Source organism: Manacus candei, unplaced genomic scaffold (assembly GCF_025592945.1).
Source record: "Manacus candei isolate 608988 ecotype Guabito, Panama unplaced genomic scaffold, ASM2559294v1 h1tg000081l, whole genome shotgun sequence".
In the NCBI taxonomy this organism is placed as follows: domain Eukaryota; kingdom Metazoa; phylum Chordata; class Aves; order Passeriformes; family Pipridae; genus Manacus; species Manacus candei.
The window spans coordinates 2,400,377-2,421,687 of NW_026138129.1; the positions used below are offsets into that span (position 1 = coordinate 2,400,377).

Consider the following 21,311-nt stretch of genomic DNA (forward strand, 5'->3'; position numbering starts at 1 on the left):
TTAATGTCAGTTGAATAATAAATTATTTTCCATAAAGCATTTTTAGGGCCAGTTTTATTAACAAATAATGCTGTGAAAGAAACTAGATCAGGATCCAGTCACCCAGACCACCAAAACAGTTTGTTAGTGGAATGCTTGTCACATGTGTACTTTAACCTTCATTCCAATCATTAAACCTGTTTCCTATCCAGACTTCTCTTCTGCAAAGAAATTTTAGAAAAATCAGTTTGTCAGTAAAATCAGTAAATGATTGTCATTTACTTAGTTATAAGAAGTTATAAAAAAAAAAAGAAACAACAGTTTGTGAAATAATGGGCAATACATGTTTACCGTTTAAATCCAGCTGTGCCAAACCTGATACAGTTAGTTGAATGGTTTCTAGTCTTTGTGAGTTAGGATTTGGTGTTGTGCTGGATTCCAACATACTACACACCAGCAGCCACTAGAAAAATAGCGCAATGATACCTGTTGTTGACCTCTTCATCAGAAGAGCCAAAGACTGAAATTGTTGAAAACTATAGGTACTTTCTTACTGCTGTGAGAATATCTGTCAGGAGTTGCTGAGGCTATTGAGTTATGACAGTTGTTGCTACTCCTAATGTTTTCTTTTACTGGGATTTTAATCTACTTCCTCTGTCAAGAATTAGATTTTCACTAGAAAAACCAACTGCGGGGCCAAGTTATGACAGCATGACAAGATGAACATCAGTAATTCTTCCTGTGCATACTCTTAGCTGTTAGAAATGAGGAGTAAAGAGGGTTTCTTCAGCCAGAGTAAGTGATTCAAGATAAATTACTTAATAATTTTACCAGACTGTGTGCATAGTATCAAGAAAAGAGCAACAAAAGCCATGGTATTATGATTTATTGAATATATACTGATTTTATTATGTATCTGAAAGCTGAGTTTGTAGGTTTATCTGTGAATTAAGAATGCTGAGTTTTTAGGTTTATCTGTGAATTAAGAATGCTTTCATGTTGATATCCCTCAAGAACTAATTACTGTGTACATCATTCTTCATTTCTGTAGACTGCAAGGCATTTTAAAAAGACATTAGAGAGAACAATAGGTTGCCTATACCTAGAATGCCTAAGAAATGTGAGTTATAGAATACAATCATAGAATCTTTTAGATTTGAAAATCCCTCTAAGATCACTAAGTCCAACCATGAACCTAACACCACCAAGACCAAAGGATGAATTTTGTAACATTTATCTGTGTTCATCAGTGTTTGAACCTTTGGTCATAATTTTTTTTGGACTTACTGTTTTGTTTCAGAACCTCTTACTCTCTGTGGTCATGATAGATCACTAGTGGATTCCAAACCACACTGTAACATCTGTCAAAATTAATATGGTTTTTTTTGGCTGTGGACTTTGTAAAAGTGAATTAAGAGATAAAACTAGGAGGGGAGCAATAATTTTGAAGATTTTAGGCCCAAGCAAACAATCTCTCCTGTCACAGATGGCAGAAAAGGAAGCACCCCATGTGCTCTGAGGTTTCAGTAAGGTATAGAACATTCCTAGTGTCAGAATTTGATGTTCCCCTGCCTACTACATTTAAAGAAAGAAGTCCATCACCATATAGAACTTGTTGGAAGAATATTGTTAATAGGGTAGTTGAGACTGATGGAGGTAAGGAGGTTCTGTCCTTGTCTGAAAGGAGGGGAAACAGATCAAAATAGGGAACTGCAAAGTTACATGGGCTACCAGGTGCCAGAATGCATGAACCTGGAAGCTTCCAAAAGATTCTCTCTCCAAACCAATATTTACTCTTTTGGTAGTTTATCAAACCCAGAGTGACTCTCCCATCTTAGTTGCCTTCTCTCTCATCATCAGTAGAGATATCTAATGCTCTTTCTACACTAGTTAACTTTTATTACTTAACTTTTGCCAGGAGAGAGACAGTGACATTGCAGTATTGGTAAAGAGCTATTTGTGTTTATCTGTTTCTTGATACTGACTTACAGGCTCACTGCAAGTGATTTTAGCAGCAAAAGAGTCTGTGAGCAGCACACAAGTGCCCTACTGTTTCCTTGGCCTTTTCCTTTTACTGCTTTATGAGTTATTGGTACAGTACTTGGGAAATCATGGGGTTTAATATTCTCGTATTTCCTTTTTTATTGACTATATATTGTTTAAGTTGTGGATAAAAATGCCCTGGTTCCTCATTTTGATTATTTATCACTGTTCAGTATCATGACCAGAAACACAAACTGTTAGTCCTTTTTTTTGAAGTAAAATATTCAAACCAACTGAGAAAATGCAAGTAATTTGAAAGGACCAAATCTATCCATTTCTTCACTTACTAGTGAAACTGTATACAATATATCTGATGTGGGTATGGGAGCACTTCTAATTACACTTAGAGCTAGTGAAAAATTGTTTGAATGTACATTTTCAACTTAAAAGAATGCTGGAGTCATTCATAGTTAGAAGAGAGTAGTAATATTTTTATTTTCTTAGAAGTATTATCTTAAAGAAAAGAAAAAACGAAAAGTGAGCTGGATAGGTGATGTGAAAAACCTGGTGGCTTTGGATGATGATAATTTTAGAGACTCCCTTAAAGCTATATCTGTGGGGTGCCTCAGAGATTATTACAATAACATGCCATAGTAGAGCAGAGCACAGCTTACTACATTGTTTGTCTGACCTTGCCATTGATGGCTTCTAGGATTCAAAAGCTTTGTTAACAAAACTCAAAAAAAACCTCAAGATATTTCCACATCCTTAATTGGCAATAAATATTTTAATTCACTCAGATTTAAATTGACCATATATGGAATGTATCAACAGTCATGACATTTGATCAGCTGTATGTATAAGATGAGAGTGTATGCCATCAGAGTGGAATGGTAGAAGCTTATGGACTAATTACAGCTTATGAGAAAATTTGCCTTTCTTTTTAATAGTGCTGCATTGTCAGGAAAAGACTGTCAATTGTTCTGTACAGTTATACTTTTCTACCTGTACAGTAAGGAAGAATAGTGACAAATTTAGAACCTACTAGGTAGTTTGAAGAATTTTTTGATCACTGAGCCCTAAGCAGTGGGGTTTGCAGCTTCTCATAAGAAGCAGAATGGGATTGCTTCTGCAAAACTCTTTTAATCGCTGGAAGTAAAATAATGTTCACAAGCTTTTTCAAATATAGGGAAGCTTTTTCAAAGCAGTACTTCATGGTGATAGCAACAGAGGAGTTTACCAGCCAAACTGATACACCAGGACACAGGAAAGACTGCTGGTGTACTTCATGGTGTCAACACAGGTTTTTGGCCATTAAAGATTTAGTGAAGGCATTTTCTGAAGTAAAATATGTATATGTGGAAGAAATGAGTTGTTTTCTGATGGAAGTGGCTGTTTGGTTTTCTGTCCCTTTTTCTTGTATTCTGTTTTGAGAAACTCTTTCTGAGAAGGGAAAGATTTGTGTATTGTTTTGCATTTAGTGATGGGCATGACTCGGGAGAGGAGTGTTGAAAAGCACATTTTATACATATAATTTAAATAGCACATTTACTTTGCTAATCATTATGCATTTGTACCTTGGCAAAAAGAATAAAATATGTCTTAAAAAAAAAAGTAAGAAGAATGGTGTGGATAAAAGTGCTATTAATCTTTGAAGAATTCAACTTTGGTCTCCTATGTCTTGTTGATTTACTTTGACTCATTCTACTACTTGGACTACCTAAATTGGAATTTAAACATTGTGTTGCATCTCCAAGTTTTACATTACTCTTCAATAGGAACCACCTTTTCAGTTTGGAATGTGTTATAGTGTTACTATAAAAGTATTTTTAAAATAGTAAATCTTTTTTTCCTATAAGCATATAGTATAGCACATCAAACATTTGTGAAGATATGTATTTCAGTATTTCTATACCATTTATATTTTACTACTTTCTTTGATTTTTTTTAAAAAATCACTTTATACCAAAACGCTGATTTAAATAAGTAATGATCTGTGATTTCTTCAGTTTTATTAGAATAATGTACTTTTTCAGATCATGGTGTGCTTTTTTTGGATATATTATGTACAATGTTCTTTTTAATTTATTTGAGTTCATGTAAAAACATGAGCTGAAGCTTGTGAAGACAAGTAACTGTGAAACTAAGTTTTCTTTTAGAAATTATATGTATCTTTATTAGATTACAAGAAAGTGAGAATAAATGGAGCTTTTTGTTCCGGCAAAATGAGCAGGCTTGTTCTGGCAGATTCAGTGTATTGATTTCATAATGTTTTTTGATTGTTTGGGTGTTGCCCTTTTTTTTTTTTTTTGAATTAAATACTTGTAATTCATATGGAAAGTAAGCATTCCAACTTTTCCAGTGTCTGCCATTGCTAAAGGCCACACTTCAAAGAAGCTGTAAGCATAAATGGGTTTGAAAAATAAGGTTAAGGTTTAGTACAAGAATAAACAAAATATTTCAATATTTCATCTACTTGGATCATAATGCAAGACATCAAACTGGAGTAAATGTTCATATTCAACAGAGCTAGTCCATGGAAGAAGCACCTTTCCTTCCAACTGATTAAGTCACTTCTCTGTGCTAAAATAGTTTGTGGCAGCTCTATTTTCTCTTTTAAGACAGTTTAACTTTCAGCTGTATCACAATATTAACAAATTAATTATTGGATGGAAAACTCACTTCCTTGTCTTGCTGAGCTTTTTGAGACTGACTGACTTACTGCTTAAGAACACGACAAATAGTTATTGGTTTTGTCAGAATCTTGGGTATTTTTCTTTTGAACTCACTAAATACACTCTGTCGGACTACTGATTCTTCTTGGATAGACTTTCCTCTGGTTTTGGCTATGAATTCCATACTTTTTCATCTACCATGTGTTTTCCCCCCAGCATGAAGTTCAACTTTCTCCTTTTAAAATGCTGTTAATCCATTACAACTAAATCCATTACACCTTCCTCACTGGAGGAATACCTGCATACTATGCATTGTATTTCATCTTCTTAGTTTGTGAACATTTTAGTGTGGGGTTTTTTTGGAATTGTTTAGTATATTTTATAATGTGCTGTGCATATTTGCATAATAAACAAAGGATAATTACGAGAGGATGCACCTCATATCATCACATTGTTTTCTACAGCTGACAGTAGATGCTGAATTTCAGATGCAAATTCTACCTTTAGTATTTCATGCTAAAAAACAGCCCTAATGAAAGCAAAGTATAATAGTAAAATTAATTAGCACAAAGCAGTGGCACAACCTGTGGCCATTCTTACCAGGAATATTAGTAACACATTGTGTGGTGGCAGTGTCATCTCTCTGTGGTATTACATAAACAAGATAAACAAGAAATTCAAATATTATCTCTACCTTTTGAGTATTTTCTATCGAAATAGATAAGTATATACTAGACAAAAAAAAAAATAAAACTAATCTGTCTCTTACGAGGCAATGTTTTCCTCTGTGAGTCTTTATGCCGTGTACTTGTGTTCAAAGTAAATGCAATCCTACCCTGATATAAATGGTAACTGACTCCAGTTGTCCACTGTTATCCACTGGAGTTATCCAGGAGTTATCCACTGTCAGAATGGCGACTTCAGAGTGGGATTTGCTTAGATTTCAGAAGAATTTAGTTGAGTTTATTCAACTATTTTTCATTGTCAAAACCCGTGTTTCTCTATATTATCTACTTTATTCACTCTTTACACAGGTAGCACAGTAACTGTGAAAGTAACCATGCTTTCTAATTGAAGTTTGTTTTTTTTTCTTTCTCTTTTTTCCTTCTAACTAGAGTCTGTGTATATTTACACCACCAGGAGCTAAAGAAGGACAACCACGACTCATTCCTGCAGGCCCCATAGCACATGGCACTACAGTATCTGCTTATGTAGCCAGATCCAGAAAAACGTTGTTAGTAGAAGATATTCTGGGGGTAAAAAGCTTTCTATCTTTAATGAGATGAGTGGAGTATGTTCTTAGAATGAATGTTTTGGTGTTGAAATGTTTATTGAGATGAATTTATAATGATAGGATTTACATCTGTCTTGCTATCAAGAAAATAAATTTGAGTTTGGATTAGCTGATGCAATAATTTAAGGATTTTTCATTTATTTCTAAATATAAAGGGGTTTTTTGTTTGGGTTTTGATTTGGGTTATTTTAACAGATAAAAGAAGTAATGGCATCATAGTCACTTGGAGACAAAAAAACCCTGCCAGCCAAAACTCCTGTCCTCCTGTTCTTGAAATACTAACCCCAAACAAGAAGACTTTCATATAGTCAATCAAAGTAATTTGATTTTAATGCAGGACTCACACTCACAAGAATGTCAGTTAGAATTCTGGTTATTGGGCAGGATTTTTATCTCTGCATACTCTGAGGTAAAGCTAGAATGCTTGTAGTGCCAGTAGATCTATATGAAAGATTCATTAATGTAACTGATATCAAAATTCAGGCCTTTATCTGTAACAGGAGTCAGAAATTCCCAAGATGATATTCTCATAATTCTTGGCACTCTGTATGTCTGTCTTTTTTTTTTTTTTATAAAAACTTCATTCTCTAGTTCCGTTTATGCAATTGTTTGAAGCTGATATTTCAACTGTACTTTGTGAGAGCACTTTATGATTAGCTGGTTATAAGAACACCAAGGAACTTTACATTCTCTTATCTCTTCAATGTTTCCTATCCTTACAAGTTCTGTTCAGAATAATGAACTTTGGATACTGTGGACAAAATTGGACATTGTTGTCTCTATTTTTAAAATTGGTTGTTAAAAATGTATAACTTTTGTTGGGCAAACCTGGGCTATAAATGAAATACCAGATGCCTAATGTGAGTACACTTAAACAGAGCCACAAAACCAAAATGCAGAAGCTGCTCTCCCTGTAGTATCAGTCCGTGCTTTCTATACACCCTGGACTATAAAGATTTTATGTGTTGGTATGTTTTTTCAGTCACATAGGGTTTAAATTGTTACTGGTAATTTCCAATAATATCATGATATCCTTGTATAAAAAGGTTGTATGTTTTGTTTTGATTTTACATTCACAATAAAATCAGGGTGTTAGCAAGGAGGAGTTTTGAACTTTTTTGTTGGTTTAATATCAGTGGATCATTGACCAAACAAGAAGGTTCATTTTGGTGACATGGTTTGCCTTCATGTGATTTTAGGAGCTTCTCAACAGCAAGAGGGAAGCCAATGCAGGTAGACTTGCCAGCTCTTTTTTGTGGGAGGACAGAATTAAAACGTGGAAGCAGAAGGCTCATGTTTCAAAGTGCTTCTCACTCTTTTGTCTGTCATTTGTTCAAATTGATTGTCATCTTAGTAATTAAGGCAGAGATTGCTTGCTGGTTTTTTTGAGAAATGAGAGGTTTTGATTGGCCTAGAAGTGGTGTCTGTCTTGCCTAAGCACAGCCTGCAGGGAACATCTGGTATGAATCAAGTGCTGAAGGACTGATGTGCAAAGAAGTGGGTCTTGCATACGTAACGCTGGCTAGTTATTGCTTCACTAACTGTAACATCCACGTGGTTTCTAAGGTCTTTGTGAGTTTTCCTACATGGCAAAGTGAAGCTATAAAGCCTTAGACATTCCCTATGTAGACTGAAAGTTGTGTATTTGGGCCTTTTATAGCAGCTGGTAGGATTACTGTGATATTTGTTTCTGTAACTTTTGCACTGGTTTATTCAGGATGTGTAAGCATAATTTTTTTTAGCATAATTTTTATGCATAATTTTTTGGGAACACATTTTCCTCCTAGGGAGTTGGTTCAGGATTATAACTGTATAACCTAAAGCCTTAATCTCAGGTTTCAATTTTTGTTCTCTTGCAAACACTGCTGTCTGCTCAGTAACACTGAAATTTGAGCAGTCCACTTTGTGATTACAAATGCTTTGGAGTTTTTCAGGAGGAAAGGTGGTGATGGGGTAGAGTTGTTTGTTTGGGGTTTTTATTTAATCTGGACTGGCATTAGCAATGAAGTACTGGCTTTGCTGTCTGTGAGGTTAGAGAAAAAAGAATTATAAAAAGAAGGTATAATATCACAGCTAACTCTGACTTTACATCAATAAGGTTATCGGTAAATCTAAATTAATGCCAAGACTTTTAAATCGCATTTTTTTAGTAGGTGTCTTAATACTATGTGTAAGTTACACTGAGAGATCAGGGTTCTTTAATTTTTATTTATTTTATAATTTTCCTGCAGTATGTCTTTCCTGTTAATGTTATGATATTTACATTTTATCAGATTATGTTTATGTTTTCTAGGATGAGCGATTTCCCAAAGGTACTGGACTGGAATCAGGGACCCGTATCCAATCTGTTCTTTGTTTGCCAATTGTCACTGCAATTGGTGACCTGATTGGTATCCTGGAGCTTTACCGTCACTGGGGCAAAGAAGCCTTCCACCATAGTCACCAAGAGGTGAGCTCACACGCAGCCTTTGCCCACTTCCCCACGATGGTCAGCACTTCTCCACCCTAAACTTCCTCCTCTCATTCTCTCATATGTTTTTACCTTTTTCATGATTGATTTCTGTTCTTATTGAAAAAAAAAAAAGTAGGTACTGATTTATATTTTCAGTCAGAGCAGGTAAAATATACAAGTACAAGGCATATCAAGAATTTTGCCTTGTTTTCTTTTGTGGAAAAACAGATTCAAGATTTCTCTACCTATTATAAACTGTAATACAGAGTTATTAGAGAAATCAGTGCAGAGCAGGTGAATGAAATGAAAGTGTAAATCAAATGTCAAAAAACAAAATCACTTTATAAATAAAAAAAGGAACTACTGAGTTACCCTGAGTCTCAACTTCAGCTCTCCAGTAAAGTTTTATTTTACAGTGTGGTAAGATTTTAAAATTTATTTCAGTTTTCTTTTTTTGGTGTGACTTCTTAAGGAATGAGTATAATGTTGCAACATTGTAGCAACAGTATAGCAAGTCTCAATGTGGGGTCTCACAGGAGGGGAAAGTGGTTTTTTTTAAAAACGAAAGTGAAGCAAAAGAAATTTCTGGTATTTTTCATTCCCATTCTTACATCCACACACTCTCGGGCACCAAGATGTGTGTGTCTAGGTGGTATTTCCACAAGTCATGCACAGAGACATGAGTATCCAGGTAGTCCCCACAGAATTCTTTGCAACAGGAGGACAAGGGATGCTGTCTTCTGAGCCCTTATGTCTCCTGGTTTCTCTCTAGGTTGACAACCAAGGTTTTTGGCCGGCCTTTTCTTTACCCTATAGGAGCTGATAGCTTTTATCTCTCTAGCCTGTCCCATCTCTGCGAGTTGTCAAGATTTACTCACTTACACTTTGTCTCCTGACTTAGATTTCCTTAGAAACTGTGTGTAGAAGTGCTAGTACCTAGATGACCTGTCAATCTAGGTTCCACTTGTAAAGCTTTCTTCTGCATTTTGTTTCCCTTGTGATGGTTCCCCATCCAGATATTCCCATTCATAACCATCTTCCCCTTTCCATGACTGTTCTATGTGCTTTATTGTATTCTTGTAAGACCTGTGTAGCTACATTGTCCATACATGTCCATTTGTCAATCCAAAGTTATGAGTTGTTAGCAAAATACAAATGAATTTGAAAATGGAGCAGATGATGTAAAGGCTATCGCTTTATTAAACATGTTAGAACTGCATCTTAGCTCTCATGTCTGGGTGAGGATCCTTGTTATGTCCCATCTAAACATTAAGATGTCTCTCGTATAAAGGTGTTATGTACCATTCGTTTCTCTCTGTACCCTCCCCCAGGGAAGAGGCTCTGAACACAGAGGTTAGGACAAAACAGAGTGAATTCTAGCCGGGTGTGTTGTCTCCGTAGTGGTCGAGATGCAGTGTGGAGGAGTTTAGCTGTACTGAACGGGAACTATTTGTGTGAAAAAGACAGAAGTATGCAGGCAAGAGATACTAAAACTAGTCCTCTCAAAGAAGGAAAACAACAGCAATATTTGTTAATTGTGTATTTTGTTTATCAGTAAGCTAAGTAGCCTAGCATTCATTTGATGCTTATATATGTATTAGTTGGGCAGTCAGTGTCACTTCAGGTTGGTGCCACACCTTGTGTTTTTTCACCAGTAGGTAGAGGTTGTGCTAGAGGCTGGATTAGTATGGTGGCACCAATGTCCTTACTCAGAGAATAAAGAAGAGACATTCATGCAAAACCAGGCTTCATTAATTCTGCTGCTTACATACAATGTATTTATTTTTTAAAATTTTCCTGTTACATTAATCAGTTTACAATTCAGGTAGGTCTCAGACATGCATTGTTCTGTGAAAATATGCATATTTTATGTTATACGAAATACCTTCTGTATTCATACACTGAAGTTCATGAATGTTCTAGTTGGAACTGGCTGCTAAATAAGGGTATTTTATTACTAAATTAAAAATATTTTAAGGTCACTTTCTGAGTGTTCTAAAGCATTCTTTTCATTTTCAGGTTTCAGAAAGCCTTTGGATACTATTAGCAGTTTTTATAAAATGTGTACAAAGTGTTCTGTTTAAAAATATAAAATTATAAAAAAGTACCTTAGGAGGGTATGCAGAAGCTGACCTTCTGTGTTTCTGTTCTCTGTGTTCCTATAAAGCTCCTGTGTTTCAAGGACAAGAGATTATGCATGGTAGCACATCATAGTTAACTGCAGTTTACATGATATTTCTTTGAAATGTTGCCTGGAAACTGTCATACTTAAAACACTAGTCTTGAGCTGAGGGATCAGGTCTGGTTCTTCTGCCACCAAAACTGTAATGAGAGAAACAGTGCCTGTTTAGAGCTGGAAGTAGCTATTGCTGAAGAGATACAGACCCAGAAAGCTGTTAAGGGATATTTAATTTCTGTGGCAGATGCTTTTCAACAGTGTAATTTTTAAAGCGTTTGGCTTATGGGATGTTTGTTTTGATGTTGTGTTTTTGAGTTGATGGGCTCCCAATCCTGCTTCTGAAGAGCATTGGTAAGCTCTAAAATTGCCACACTTGCAAGCATACTGATATGTTCACAAAATACCTGTCTTCCCACAAATTGTTAATGCCTGCCTGTCTAAAACAGCTCAGTCAATTTACATCACAGCTAGACAGAGAAAACCAGCATGTACCTGATGTGCAGTTTTCAAGGTTACTTCAGAGCTAATTACTTCTCTTTTGTTGCAGGTTGCAACAGCAAATCTTGCATGGGCTTCAGTAGCAATACATCAAGTCCAAGTAAGTGTGAGTGGTTTTTCATTTTTTCATTGTGTGTCCCGTCTGCCAGAATTTGATTATTAGCAACATGGATTATGATCCAATTTTAGTGCAGATCACTGCTAAAACATCGATTCAAGCAGCTTTCCTGAATCTGGGAAAAGTATGCTAACATTTTTGATGTTCATTGAGCTAGTTTTCCTCACTTGCAATTATGCATAAAATATTAAACAGTATTTGTACTAAAGTAGAGAAATTTTAACAAAGTAGGTAAATACTAGTTAAAGCAGATTTATAACAACTTTGCAGGGTTTTTTTTTCTTGTAAGAATACAACTGCTAGACTAACTGTTTGCTTTCCTTCTTTGGTATTCAGTTTAAAATTATTAGGTGTTGCTAGAAAAGCCCATTTTAAGCCACCCTCGCTAGCTGCTTCATAGTCCTGTAACTACTGCCACTAAGGATGCTTCATGCTGTCCCTAGCTGGGTGCCTAATGGAGCTTCACACAGCGTCAAAGCTGCTCTAGCAAACCCCAGCAGCTTTGCTAATAGGTTTTGTTACTCCAGATAGCAGAAGATGGTAACACTGAAACTAAACATATTCTGTCAACTCAGGGAAGATGCTAAAATAGATTCTTCTTCCATCAACTCACAGGAGGAAGTTTGTGACATTCTTTTTTTCAAGGTGTCTTTCATACAGTTTTCGGAAGACTTGCAGAAAGCTTTCTGCTTTTCTTTTCTAGATTTTAATGTTTGCTGCCTTGGTACTGAAAGTCACTGATTTTGGGATGGTCATTCACATTTAGGCAGCATTAGTTGGCATAGACTATTGTATGCCAGTAGAATAGCAATTACATGCAGTTGTAGCTTTAGATTGTAAGAATGACTCTTCCCTTAACTGAGAAGTCTTTCACACCTAACAAAAAAGTTTAGAAAGTTGGAAAGTTTAGTTTAAGCTTGTCCATTGATCATTTTCATTTCTCTGCCACCTTCTAAGCAGAAGGCTTGCCCTTCCCAAGGTTTTTGTGTGAGAAGAATGCAAGAGTTTTCATCTAGCATTTTATATCTGTATTACACAGATGAAAGATATTACTAGTTCTGAGTGGTATTTTTTTATGTGTAAAAGGAACAAGTACAAGTAGAGGCTTGTTTTCTTTTTCTGGCCTCAGTGCTTGCTCTAGTAATATACAGATGTACAATTGTACTTCAGGTACACAGTATGCAATTAGATGAAGTAAAAATGCAGTTGAAAGCTTTGCTTCATCTAACATTTTTGTTCTGAAAAGTAGTATGCATACTGTTTTTGTGCTCTTATTCATATTCATGCTGATTTCTCCCAAAGTTGAGCATGTATCATCTGCTGCTTAGCTTAGTTAAACTTGCCTGATGTCAGTCTATAGTTGTGTCTACATGCTACTTTGCAGCCTGGAAAAAAGTGGTAAAAGTGTAGTGAGAAAGGAAGGAAACAAAATATTTGACAATCTCAGAAGAGCTGAGAGTCTGGATAAGGAGATGATGTTGATTCCATAACCACTTTCAGTGACAGCCTTTGAGGCAGCATGAACAAGTGTAACAACCAACAACTTTCAAAAATTCTTAAGAAAGAATTTACTTTCATTTGAGAGTTTTAACTCAGGAGCTAGATAGCTAAGATTGAAACCCAGCACACAGATTCAACTTTTAATTTTATACAATACAGTAACATATACATATATATGTACTACTAGGGGTATTTTTTTTCATACAAATTAAGTGGATTAAGTTTCCCACTGTCATCAGTGTTCTGGTAAAAATGATTCTATGATCTCTGCTTCCAGGTGTGCCGGGGCCTTGCCAAGCAGACTGAACTGAATGATTTCTTGCTTGATGTATCGAAGTAAGTGTGATTTGCATCTCATGAGTTTATTTGGATGACATTTTCTACCTTGGCTCTTCCAATCTACCTGTGTTTGAAAAACTTAAACACAGGGAAAAGAACAAATGATATGGGTTGCAGAGGTGTATAGCTTTCAAACTTCTTTTTTTGGTGATGGTGCAGAAGAAAATGTGACATTCAATTATACCTTACAGAGCTTGTTTATTCTTGTGGTCTTTTGCTTGTTTTTTTTTTCCCTTTTTTTCACCTCTTCTGTCAGAGTTAAACATGTCTTTTAAGAAGTGACAAATAGACTTGGCATCTCTTTTCATGCCAATTTTAGAAGACTTGAAAGAACTTTAATGAAAAGTTAGTTAGCATGCTTCAGCTTTCCCTCTCCCCCTCCCCTGTAAAATTTTGTGTGTATACACACATATGCATAAATATAGGGACTTCAGGGTTAAATCCTTGAAGAATCAGGGCTGTCATGTGATTGTTCTTCCCCTGCATTGTCTGAAGGCTCTGTTTTTACTTTTAAGGACTGTAACTGCATGTAATATATTTGCTTTTAATTTCTTGTGACAATAAGGGCAAAATTAAATTGAAAACACAGTGAGAGTGTGGAAGCTTGGGTTCACACTTGCAAGTTTAGTGTCTTAGGTGATCTGCTTTTCCTTCATCCCTTTTTGTTTGTCACTGCTATTAGGATCTTTAAATAGCAAAAATAGCTAACAAATTAAAAGACAAACCAGATTTGTACTTTTAGTAAATCACAGTCTGGGGTGTTTTATGAAACTAGTTGGTAGAAGAATTTCTAAGTACATGACAAAGTACTGATGATACTGTGGAAAAATGAGATGTCTTGAATTTTTGCTACAAACACTTCTGTGGGTCTTGATGAACAATTCTCAAACTGATGAGATTAGAGGATGTCCAAGATTCCTATGCCATTGCTCAGGAATGTAGGCAGCCAAGCTGACCCAGCTGGAATGAGGAGTGATACACCACATGGAGGAGTCTGCCCCTTGCAAGGAGGGCAAGCTGGTTGTATCCAGATGTTTTTCCTTGCTTTTTTCCTCAGGAAGACCTTTTTTTTTTTTATTTCAGTATAATTCAGAGTGTGTTTCCTAAACGGCACACTTACTGAGTCTTGCACCATTATGTTCCTTTCCAGAGTGCTAATTTACCAGAAATCTCTGGATTAATCTACCCAGATTTATGGACTGGCAATTTATTCTTGGACTGGCATAATACTAAGATTATTAAAGAACTTTTTAATTGTTTTAAATTTTTAAGATAAAAATGACAATAAATATTGCAAATATTTATTATGCCTTTCTATAAGAAAATATTTCTCATGCAGACGTATTCATCAATTGCTAGAATTTTTATTTTTAACAAAAAAAACCCCTGTGTCTTGAAACACAAAATCGGGATATCATTTAATAATAACTTTATGAACTTTATGTAGGTAGAGACATACTAGCAGGAAAATAATTAGTTTCCTCTTAGAAGTTGTCTGTACCTTTTCTTACATGGAAAGAGGGTTTCAGTGAGGAAATTGTTAGTGTGCAATGTCACTGGGACATGTTCTGTAACATTTTAGAAAGGGCAGAGTATGCAGTGCTCCACCTCTTCATGTCCCTGACAACGTAAGACTAGTGTATTATGTATTTCCTCTCCACTAGACCCAAACAGAACTGAACTGTATATATATTCAAGGCCATGGGACAATGCCTGTCTCTCTGTTGGGAACATTGTAATCCGAGGGTTATTAAGACTTGGCATGCGGAAGATTTAGACTTCTTTTACTAATAAGTTTGACCTTTATCTTTCAAATGTTCTTGACTGTCCTTGAACAGTTACCACTTTGCTGTGAAACTGAGTTTCCTTCTTATTTTTTAAGTTACAAGATCATCCTCTTTCTTCAACTTCAACATGCTGCACCTGGGTTGATGTAGAAGACTCACTAAGAGTTTTTTAAATTGTTGCCTTTTAAATAGTGTTAAGGGTTGGATGATATGAAGTGGATTTAGCTACACTACGTAGTTTTATTTGGTTCTCAGTATATAATATGGGTAAACCGAATGAGATATTTTAATATTTTGAAAGCAATGGATTTTTTTTAAATCTATCTACTGCTTTTCTTTTCCTTTTTCCTTGTGCTTTTAAAATTTTCATTGTGTCAGAGGTGCCAAAGCACTGTGATATGTTCTTGATGTTGCTCTGCAGGGTAGGCAATGTTTGGTAGTCTTTTCTTTTTTTTTACAGAGAAAATTCTATGTATAATGAAGAATATTCTACCATTCTATCACTGTAGAATAAGTATAAAGAAACAGAGCTAGGACCATTTCTTAATTCCTTTGTGCTGTAGCAAGCCAGTCAGTAATTTTCAAGGTGCAGGGCTTTTTCCTCACCTATTTTGGCTCCACTATTAAACCAGGGTGAAACAAGAGCCCGTGACACCCATTTGAGAAGTATTTGATTAAATGTGAATGTTTATTGACTTCTCTTTCTCTGCAGAACGTATTTTGATAATATAGTTGCAATAGATTCTCTACTTGAACATATAATGGTAAGTTGTCTTTTTCACTTCTAAGTTTCTTAGTCATAGTTAATAAAGTCCTTCATTGTCTTTTCCTTGAAGGCATTATGTCATTGAAATATGTGAGCTGTTTGTAATGGACATATAATACAAACAATATTAACATGTCTATATGAAAAGGGTGGCGAAGGTCAGCTTCAGTTCACAGCTTTCATAAGTAATGAAACATGACTGTCTCTGAACTAAATAGTTTCTATTGTGTTTCAGGGAAGATTTGAACATTGTAACAGAAAGACTTGTAGTTTTTTTTTTTTTTATTTCAGCTTGTTGTATTGATTCCTTCTTCCTAAATTCAATTTGCTACATGCTGCAAAGCACTGCTGAAGAAGTTACTGTCTGTAGCAATGACTAGAGGTCAATCATTTGCACTGAAGATAAAGTCAAAAAGCCAAAAGTGTTCTTAGGTCTTGGTATAACTTATCTATTTAAAATCAAGTCAAGATGAATTGTATCAAAACATAGAAGGAGGAAAGGTACTATTTTGAAAAGCCTTTCTTGTACTTGAAAAATAATTTAATAGGAAAACCTATTTTCTTTTAGCAAATATTCAAGTATGCAAATATTCAATATGCAATATTCCTGCATTTCTCAAAGAGAAGAACACTTTAATTTGAAAAACAATATCAAATAAGACTTTAATTTTGAATTGTCTCCTCAAAGATTGCTCCTTTGAACAGACTTCCATAGTGGATAATTTCTCAAAACTTTTATCTTGCAGTGACTGAGGTTTTTATCAGATAAATGACTGAAGATAATCTAACTTATGACCATTAACTCTACTTTCGTTTCTTGTCTGTAGATATATGCAAAAAACCTGGTGAATGCAGATAGGTGTGCACTCTTCCAGGTTGACCACAAAAATAAGGAGCTGTATTCAGACCTTTTTGATATTGGAGAAGAAAATGATGGAAAACCTGTCTTCAAGAAGACCAAAGAAATAAGGTAAGAATAGTTAGCAGAAGAATGCAGCTTCATTGTAACTACAGACATGCAGGCATTTTATTACCCAGTTTCTGTGCCTATCTGCAGGTACCCTGACAATACTTGTCATACTGTGATATCATTCCCACCAGGACCCGCCTCCAGAAGGTAGTACTTCTGGGAATGACATTGCAGTGCCATCGAAACAACGTCTCTGAAGCTATAACGTCACTCCTGGAAATGCCGTCTTCCGGAGGCGGTCCTTTTGGAAATCATGTTGGGAAAAAAACAGAGGTGTTCTGAGGTAGGTAAAGGTGCAGGTAATGGTGCACCTAATCCGTAGTCTACCAGTTTGGGACTTTTTTCCCAAGAGAGCTCCCAAGAGGAATTGAAATTTGTGTGATTCAAGCACACCCAAAGCAAGGAAATCACAATTTATACTTCTTATGGATGGACTAGACAAATGTAGAATGATGTATGGACTGGTCATTGGTTTTGAAGATTTCAAGTTCAGTAATTTAGATTTATTTTTCTCATGTGATTTTAGATTATTTTGAAACTTTTAAAAAATTTTGATACTGAAGTATTATTGAAGTGGTGAATTTGAAAATGTATATGGCCTGGTAATGACTACGCAGGATTTTCTGCCTAAAATTTATGCGTATTTCTGTTTTGTGTCACAGTTATATAATTTTTAGACTTATGTACTTTTTAAAAGAAAGAAGAAAATCAACAAAGTCAACATATAATTTTTCACTTTTCAAAAATTATGAGTCCTTAACAGATACAGATCAATATTTTCAAAGGCACACAGGTTTCAAACCTGTAGCTTCTTAAAGAAAAAAGTGTATGACTAAATATTTTATACTAAAATTTTGCTAAAATATTCAGCATGGATTTTATCAGAACTTTTTTCATTTCCTCCTTATACTTTTAAAGTTCTGGGCCAATATGAGATGTGATTCATGTTGTTGCTTAAACTCTTTTAGACAAACTTACTCCCACTTACTATTGTGTGAGTGAGAATGAAAGGAGTCAAAATTGGTGCAATTTGGGTACTGACAAGCAAGCAGGTGCTGCAAATTAAAGAAGTTGGCCTGCTCTAACATACACTTCATACTCCTTGATAATTGTTTTTATTGTTTATATCTTTCTGTCTTTTCTGTATGTTATTGAAATGTTGACTCTGAGTGCAAAGGTGTGAGCTATTTCACAGGTGCTGTATACTGAAAGTGGAGTGCAACTTAAATATCTGTAAGAAAGTGACACTGAGTCATCAGGAAGGAGACTTAACTTGGCGTGATGCACTTATCATAAGAAGCAACAGAAAATAACTTAAAGTCAGGTGTACAGGGTGAAATCCTGATGGCTTTATCACTAACTTTGATGGGGATCAGGATACTATCAGGGTACAGTTACACTTCAAAGTGTTCCACATACGATTCTTTCTACATATTTTTACATATTTTTCTCCATAAATTCTGTTCTGTTTGTATTTAATACTGCTTTAGGTCAAAGAATTGAAAATTATTGCCTCATCAGACAGACTTGTAGATTTTTCTGATTCAACTCAGGAATATATTTGTTGTGTTTAACTTCCTTGTGGTGATTAAGGGATGCAGTTAGAATCATGGCATTATTTCGGTGTTATGAAACAAGCTAGTTATTCCAAAGTCTACATGGCAAATGCATATCATCTTTAGCTTTGAAATTTCCACTGGTCTTTTTCCAAATTTTATTTTACCAAATCAACACACACACACCACCTGAAGAAATAAGCTCCATGTTACCTGTGTTGTGTCTAGAGAAAAAATGAATATATAAAAGTGATAATAAAATCGATACCTTGTAAAGATAAACAGAAGTCTCAGATTCTGTACAAATGTTATCTTTATCAGGGATAACCCCCAGGGTTATTGAAGATTTTGAATTTTTGTCACTAAAATGGTCATATAATAAAATGTATTGTACTGAACTATCTAGTTTTATAAAATGTTTTCAGAAAGTATCTATTAGTTTGTACTTTCTTATTTTATTATGCACTACTGTTTGTTGTCTTGTAAAATTTTTCTCCCAAAAGCAACAAAATGGTGCTGGCTGGGAACAAATACCCATTACTGTGCCTGAGACAGACTCCACTGGAAAAATGTTTTTTTCAGGTAGCTCATATTGTGACTGATACACATTTTTATTTTCTCCAGATTTTCTATAGAAAAAGGAATAGCTGGTCAAGTGGCAAGAACCGGAGAAGTCCTTAACATCCCTGATGCCTATGCAGATCCACGCTTTAACAGGTAGGATGTTGTTTGTGGGAGGGGAAGATAACTCATCAGACCTTTTAGTTAAATTGACCGCCTGAATTTCATATTCATATGCATTCATGGAGCTGTGATTCTCTAATGAGGAGGGAACCTGCTTTAGACATCATAGATATTTTTAAGATACAAATAAAAAGTGTTATTTTTATCAAATATAAATATAATGGGGAAAAATTTATTTAGATTGTTGCCAACTTTCATTATTAGTGTCCCTGTAATGTGATTAATTTCAGGGGAGAAAAACCAGTTCACTAACAAATAGCACTCCTAAAAATATTTGAATGTTCTTTAAGTTTATGAAAAAACTTACTCTATGTTTGAGGAAATATTATTTTTTTACCTTGCAAATGGAGATTAAAGGATTAAAAAGTTCCTTCTAAGTGTAACACAGTAGATGGAAATATTTGAGGACTTTGGAGGTGAAATTCTTGGATGTACTAGTTACAACTACTTTGAAATGATTCAGTATATTGTTCATCAACATTTCTGAGAATCAAGGAATAGATATTAATTAATAATACTAATTATTTTCTCTTTTTCTTTCTCTTTTATGGCTTTCCAGAGAAGTAGACCTCTACACAGGGTACACAACCAGAAATATCCTGTGCATGCCTATTGTAAGCCGAGGAAGTGTAATAGGTGTTGTGCAGATGGTGAACAAAATAAGTGGAAGTGCCTTCTCTAAAACTGATGAGAACAACTTTAAAATGTTTGCCGTCTTTTGTGCTTTAGCCTTACACTGTGCTAATGTAAGTTTTATTTACATTTTTTTAAACTGTTAGTTATAATGGGAATACTTAGGCGTTTTGATGTTGCAGATTATTAAAATTATTCATAATCTGTTTCATTGAATTAACAAGAAAACAGGAATCATTGAATTCCTTGCTGAATAATTCTATTTTAAGAGGATGATAGGGATTCATTTGATCCTTTCTGAAATAAACATACTCTGGAAACACCAATTTTGAGTAGCTAAAGTGGGAGAGCAAGCTCTGAAATGTGAATGGTATTTGTGCTCTCTTTTCCTTTAGAAAGTATGATTCTTATTTACTTTTATAAGTTCAGATTACATGTTTTACAAATTTAACTGTGAGGTGGAGTTGCTATGTATTCTCTCAATTCCATATGCTTAATACTCAGAGATCAATTTATACCTTTATATGCTATGGTATATACTCATAATTATCCATGCTTCTAGAGAAGAGTGGATAGCTTTTTTTGTCCTCAAACCCTTTACCCTCTCAAAAATTACTATTCCTGTAGCATACATAAACATTTAATGATCATTACTATATAAGTATAAAAATAGAATAAATTAAATGAAAATGCAATGCAGAAAAACTCTGTGTATTCATGGGAGGTAAGATACAATGCAATGCCAGTTAAGCCTGGTGATTTACATTAAGTGATTTTACCAGCATCATGTCATTGGTACACTGGGGCAGAAAATTTTATTAACGGTTACTTAAAGTTGTTTCATACGGCTCAATGCAAGTAGAAAGGCCTGCATATAAATTACACTTCGGACTTTGCAATCACTCAGTTGTGTGTGAGTTCACTCTTTTCAGATGGTGAATGTTACCGTTCAGGGCACACTGCTCCAGAGGATTGTTTCAGTAATAACTTATGTCCTCACTTGTTTACAAACCATGCCATGCTGCAATAACTGTCTGAACATCTCAACAATTAACTGTACTTATTTTTCATATTGAATAATAATGTAGGCATGATCAACATCTCACATACTTTTTACTGTGTAGTAGTAATTTGTACCAATTAATAGCTGAATTCATGCAGTGGCAGAAAATATGAATTGTGCCCTGTTACCGGTTTTCTTTCTGTTAGCGTTTTGCAAGGGTATTAGCTCTGTTTCTGACTCCTGGACTTGGATTCTCTTTCTTGGGAGAGCTCACATGCAGTGGAACGTCAGCTGAGCCTTAGATGTTTACCCAAATGAGCAGATGCAGAATGATGCGATAGAACGCCTATTTTTCCCGAAGTACTGAATTTCATATAATCTGTCACTTTTCTAAAGTGTGAAGTTGTGCAGCCAAAAGCACTAACATTTTTGCAGATGTGTATTTTAATAATCGGTGCTTGAATACAGGAATTTTTTTCCTTTATTAAAATTTTACATTCATAAATGACTTCTCTTTTTCAGATGTACCACAGAATTCGTCATTCAGAGTGTATTTACCGCGTAACAATGGAGAAGCTGTCCTACCATAGTGTTTGTACAGCAGAAGAGTGGCAAAACCTCATGCACTGTACACTGCCTCCACATATTTATAAAGAAATTGAGCTGTAAGTATTTTTCTTATATAGCAGCAATTGTATCTTGTATCAGCCTGGTAAAAACACAAGGTTTTTTTTTCTATTTGTAGTGGAGTGTTTTGTAGGAAGCACTTTTAATATTGAACTATCACAATATCATGGGTGTTTATCTCTGGCTTTCTTAGTTATACTTAATGACC

The 21,311-nt window shown here is 35.0% G+C and overlaps 1 protein-coding gene across 5 annotated transcripts in view; it reads left to right on the forward strand.

The window, feature by feature from the left end:
- The window catches only part of PDE10A (phosphodiesterase 10A), a 353,359-nt gene that overhangs the window by 302,679 nt on the left and 29,369 nt on the right, over window positions 1–21,311 (forward strand). For all 5 annotated transcript variants that reach the window (XM_051811135.1, XM_051811134.1, XM_051811132.1 and 2 more), the window contains exons 6-14: window positions 5,753–5,893; window positions 8,225–8,380; window positions 11,110–11,160; window positions 12,956–13,014; window positions 15,517–15,568; window positions 16,398–16,540; window positions 18,721–18,813; window positions 19,400–19,586; window positions 20,999–21,141. In XM_051811135.1, coding sequence (XP_051667095.1) covers window positions 5,753–5,893; window positions 8,225–8,380; window positions 11,110–11,160; window positions 12,956–13,014; window positions 15,517–15,568; window positions 16,398–16,540; window positions 18,721–18,813; window positions 19,400–19,586; window positions 20,999–21,141 — 1,025 coding nt within the window. The remainder of the gene's footprint in view (window positions 1–5,752; window positions 5,894–8,224; window positions 8,381–11,109; window positions 11,161–12,955; window positions 13,015–15,516; window positions 15,569–16,397; window positions 16,541–18,720; window positions 18,814–19,399; window positions 19,587–20,998; window positions 21,142–21,311) is intronic.